General features: G+C 44.7%; 1 protein-coding gene across 1 annotated transcript in view; it reads left to right on the forward strand.

The window, feature by feature from the left end:
- The window catches only part of adgrv1 (adhesion G protein-coupled receptor V1), a 109,245-nt gene that overhangs the window by 25,210 nt on the left and 79,035 nt on the right, over positions 1-5,000 (forward strand). Inside the window, exons 19-21 of the mRNA XM_025053295.1 lie at positions 3,016-3,142; positions 3,255-3,478; positions 3,570-4,304. Of these exons, the coding sequence (XP_024909063.1) occupies positions 3,016-3,142; positions 3,255-3,478; positions 3,570-4,304 (1,086 nt within the window). The remainder of the gene's footprint in view (positions 1-3,015; positions 3,143-3,254; positions 3,479-3,569; positions 4,305-5,000) is intronic.

A 5,000-nucleotide genomic window follows, 5' to 3' on the forward strand; every position in this document is an offset into this window, starting at 1 on the left:
TTTGAACAGGTCCCGAGGGAGGCTGGAGACATTGAGTCTGAGTGGACTATGTTCTCCACTTCCATTGTTGATGCGGCTGCCCGAAGCTGAGGCCGTAAGGTCTCCGGTGCCTGTCGTGGCGGCAATCCCCGAACCCGGTGGTGGACACCGGAGGTAAGGGAAGTCGTCAAGCTTAAGAAGGAGTCCTACCGAGCCTGGTTGGTTCGTAGGACTCCTGAAGCAGCCGACGGGTACAGACAGGCCATGCGGCTCGGGTAGTCGCAGAAGCAAAAACTCGAGTCTGGGAAAAGTTCGGGGAGGCCATGGAGGACTACCGGTCAGCCTCGAAGAAATTCTGGCGAAACATCCTGCGCCTCAGGAAGGGGAAGCAGTTTCCCACCACTGCTGTTTACAGCGGAGGGGGGGGACTGTTGACCTCGACTGAGGATGTCGTCAGGAGGTGGAGGAACTCCTCAATCCTGCTGACACGTCTTCCGCGGAGGGAGCTAAGGCTGAGGACTCAACAGCTGATCCTCCCATCTCCTGCGCTGAGGTCACTGAGTCAGTCAAAAAGCTGCTCGGTGGAAAGGCTGGTCTCACTGATTGTCGTGCTGCAGCAAGCAAGGCAGGACCCCACCTTCAAGGACGGCTCTTGACATCCCCAGAACAAGAAGAAGGAACCATCCAGGACACTCGGGGAGTAGGAGGTAAGATCAGAGGTTGCCATCTGAACCAGCCAAGCTGCTTCCCTCCCTACCAGAAGCCAGAGATGGAGAAATGCTTCCATTAGGAATGTGAGAAGGAGGAAAATGTTGTGGATGCCTCGACCGTGGTGCTTGGGAACCTAATTGTTCTCCTGTATGCAGTTAGTGGAACTCCTGAATCAGGAATCTGTCCAAAATGTGGTGGGATGTTACATGACACTCCTCTCTGGACCGTATCCCTCCCAATCCACTAAATACTGGAGACCCCTTCCTCTTCGGGCGAATTATTATTATGCGATGCACTGTGTATGTCAATCCCCCGTCAATCAGGCCAGATGGAGGCAGTTGGACTGAGAAAAAGATCAACAAATCTGGCACACTGAAAGTCTTGTTGCTGAACTGGTCATGGTATGGTGTGCATATTCCACCCACAGGAGAAGTTCAGAGCAGGGAAAGGGGCGTTCAGATTTGATGCAGTGGAGGGTTGTTTCAAGAATCTGGTTAACCCTCTCTGCCTGCCCACTGGACTGAGGGTGGAACCTCGAGGAGAGACTCACTGTGGCACCAATCAGTGAGGCCATGGTTCTCGACCGGAAAAAGGTGGTTTGCACCCTGCGGGTTGGGGAGGAAGTCCTGCCTCAAGTGGAGGAGTTTAAGTATCTTGGGGTCTTGTTCACGAGTGAGGGTAGGATGCAGCGTGAGATTGACAGGCGAATCGGTGCAGCGGCCGCAGTAATGCGATCGCTGTATCGGTCCGTTGTGGTGAAGAAGGAGCTGAGCCGAAAGGCGAAGCTCTCGATTTACCGGTCAATCTACGTTCCTACACTCACCTATGGTCATGAGCTTTGGGTCATGACCGAAAGAACGAGATCCCGGATCCAAGCGGCTGAAATGAGCTTTCTCCGCAGGGTGGCAGAGCGCTCCCTTAGAGATAGGGTGAGGAGCTCAAAGTAGAGCCGCTGCTCCTCCACATCGAGAGGAGTCAGCTGAGGTGGCTTGGGCATTTACCTCGCATGCCCCCCGGACGCCTCCTGCTCGGGTTCCGTCCCTCTGGGAGGAGACCTAGCACACGCTGGAGTGACTATGTCGCTCAGCTGGCCTGGGAGCACCTCGGGGTCCCCCCAGAAGAGCTGGAGGAAGTGTCGAGGGAGAGGGAAGTCTGAGTGTCCCTGCTCAGACTGTTGCCCCCGCGACCCGGCCCCTGATAAGCCGTTGATGATGGATGGATGGATGGATGGATGGATTTAACCTTAGACAGTGATTTTGACATGCAGTAATATGGTTATACAGAATATTTATCCTGACAGAAAAAGTGGACCAGCATATAGTTGTAATAACACTACTTCCCTCCCCCTCTTTTTAATTGTTCTTGTCTTAATGCTATCTCCATGTGTGTAGGATGTAGGTGGTTTATTTACTATTATTTGTATATCAGTTGTGGATCAGCACTGAGGCCAAAGAATGACAGATTCATATGTCGTTGTTTATTTTCCTCAACCTTTCACTTCTTTGACAAACCTTATTATGTTATGACTTCTTTAGTAAGAATCCAGATTTAACCCTGTGCTTGGTTGCCATAGTTGTGGTGTGCTATGTTAATAAGACCCCCCTGTTGTTCCCTGACATCTACATTACAATGACAATATGTTTCATAGTGCACAAATACAAATTTGTAATCTAAGTCAGGGGTCTCAGTGAGCTGAGGGTCACTGCTGCCACCATCTTTTCATTAGGAGGCCACATAAATTTTTGGTGTTCCTAATTTAAAAAAATAGCTATTTATTTCAAATAAACACTGTATAATACTACATAGTATACCTTTAGTTAAACTAGTACACGTTTTCTCACACTAAATCCTCCAACTAAAGCAATATAATAAATAAAGAAAACTATTGAAAATAAATTTAAAAAGAAATCACCTTAAAAGCAAATGATCTTAGTATGGTCTTTTGAGATCTTAGTATGATTATTGATTTATTTATTATTAATATAGTAAGAAATGTAATAATAATAGTAATAATTTGAGGTGGACCTGTAACACAATAATTTAACAAAAAAACAAAACATTTTTTAATACAGCATTAAATTAGGTGCAAAAAGGAAAATAATGCATTCTTCTGCTTTCAAAAGTGAAGGTAAAATTAGCATTACCCATCAAATACTAGGATTTATTTCATATATATTTCAATATGTGTCTCTGCGGATTTTCAACTTTTGGATACATTTTTTCCAAAGAGGTTACAAATCTAATAATTTGTTTTAATATTTTAACAGAGCATGCTGTTAATTTTACAAGTGAGTGATGGCCTTTATTCAATGTCTTTCTACACAGGCGATGCTGTTGTATATGGAGCACACACAGCTACTGTGGTAATCAAGGCCAATGATGATGCAAATGGGATGTTCTCACTGGAATCTACAGAGAAACCTGTTGAAGAAGGACAGACAAACAATTTCTAGTATGGAACATTAATAACAACTTGAGTTGTTTCAGGTTTCTTTTTACACAAACCTTGCTTTCTTCTGTGTCTGTATTCTTGAACCATATTTTGTTTTGTCTTTTTACAATAGCGTCTTGCGTGCAAGGGGCCATTTTGGAAACGTTACAGTCTTCTGGCAGTTATTTGTTAATGACTCGGTGACTCCTTTGGATGAAAACCAGGAGTTTACCAATACATCTGGCTTCATCACTTTCACAATGGGCGAAAAGACCAAGCCCATCACCCTGGAGGCTCTCTCTGATAAACTTCCAGAGTTCAATGAGTTCTTCATTCTTAAATTGACTAATATTTCAGGTAAGCTCACGATCATGAACAATGTGTGTCATTAGCTTATTTAGTTCAGAAGTGTACTCATCATTAAGCTGCTGCCTATAATTCCTTTAAGGTGGTTTCCCAGGAGAAGGTGGACAACTGGCTGAGGGTTTCCTGAATGCCTCTGTTCTCATCCCATTTAATGATGACCCATTTGGTGTCTTTGCCATTGCTGACAAAAACCTGGACCAAGAAGTGGCTGAAGATGTACTCTCAGATGATGACATGTCTGACATTGCGTCCTTCACCATCCTCCGTCACCAGGGTACTTTTGGTGATGTTAGGGTTGCTTGGGAGATCGTCTCTGGCAGTTTCCCAGAGGGCCTTCCTTTGATGGATGACCTGCTCCTTCTAGCATCCTTCCCAGATGAGGTCGAACTCAGGCCTCATGCCAGAAGGCACCACTCAGCCACAGACACGTGGTTTTTCTCTGGCCTCCCTGGAGCTTATGGTACTATCTGGCCTGAAGATGGGCCTGCTGCTGTCAGCAACTTCACCTTTTCTGCTTGGCTGGTGCCAAGACCAGATACGGATGGCTTCATAGTCTCCAAAGGAACCAAGAACGGCACTATTTATTATGGAGTAAAGTTCCATACTAATGAGTCCCATGTCACAGTGATGCTATACTACACAGTAACTGCATCGAACATCACTCACCTGGCCAGAGCCAGCACTAGGAAGTTTATAGAGGATAATACATGGGTTCAAGTCATTATTACTGTGGATGACGGGATTATTGTGATCTACTTAGATGGAAAACCTATTCCTGGTGGTCTGAAGAGCATCAAAGGAGAGGGCATCAGAGACGGTGAGTCGCTTTCCACAATTTTTCTCTGATTAAACACTTTGTGCCAAACAAACTGGGTGGTATAACTGGTGCAATCCATAGTCTTTGCAAACTAATATTTATTCTTATTTAAAATTAACAGTAAATTAAAAAAAAATAAGTATGTTAAAAAAGTCAAGTTGCCACAATGTGTTGTGGCAGCAGTTTGTTTTGCTAACATTTTTTTCTGAGCATGATCTCCCACATGAACCCTTTGTTCCACCACTATTGTCTTAATTATGTTTGTTAATCCTAAATCCAAATTCCAGGGTTTATTGTTGGGGGTTACAGTAGGTACAAAACCTACTAACTCTTTGACAAGTATTAGTTTCTAATTTTGTGTGTGTGTTATTCGGACAAAAGCTACTTCAAAGCGACTCTCTCATTGAGAACATATGGAAGAACAATAAGACCAAACTTGTAGCAGAAGTCTAAGCATGAATTAATTGACAAAGACAGACACAGGCTCAAACCCTCAGTCCCTTTCCCATTGTTCACAGTGGGGACCGTGCATCGCTTGAGTGGCCACTTAACCTTGACCCTGCTGGATATTATTACTGCTAAATGAAATCAGTCGGCATTTTCTTTTCTTACAATTCTCTCTGATTAATCGGACAATCATGACAACCAGGATTGCAACAAATAGTCCCAGAGAGGATATGGTTGACCTGAGACATG

This window comes from Cynoglossus semilaevis, chromosome Z (genome assembly GCF_000523025.1).
Source record: "Cynoglossus semilaevis isolate Cse_v1.0 chromosome Z, Cse_v1.0, whole genome shotgun sequence".
Classification (NCBI taxonomy): Eukaryota; Metazoa; Chordata; class Actinopteri; order Pleuronectiformes; family Cynoglossidae; genus Cynoglossus; species Cynoglossus semilaevis.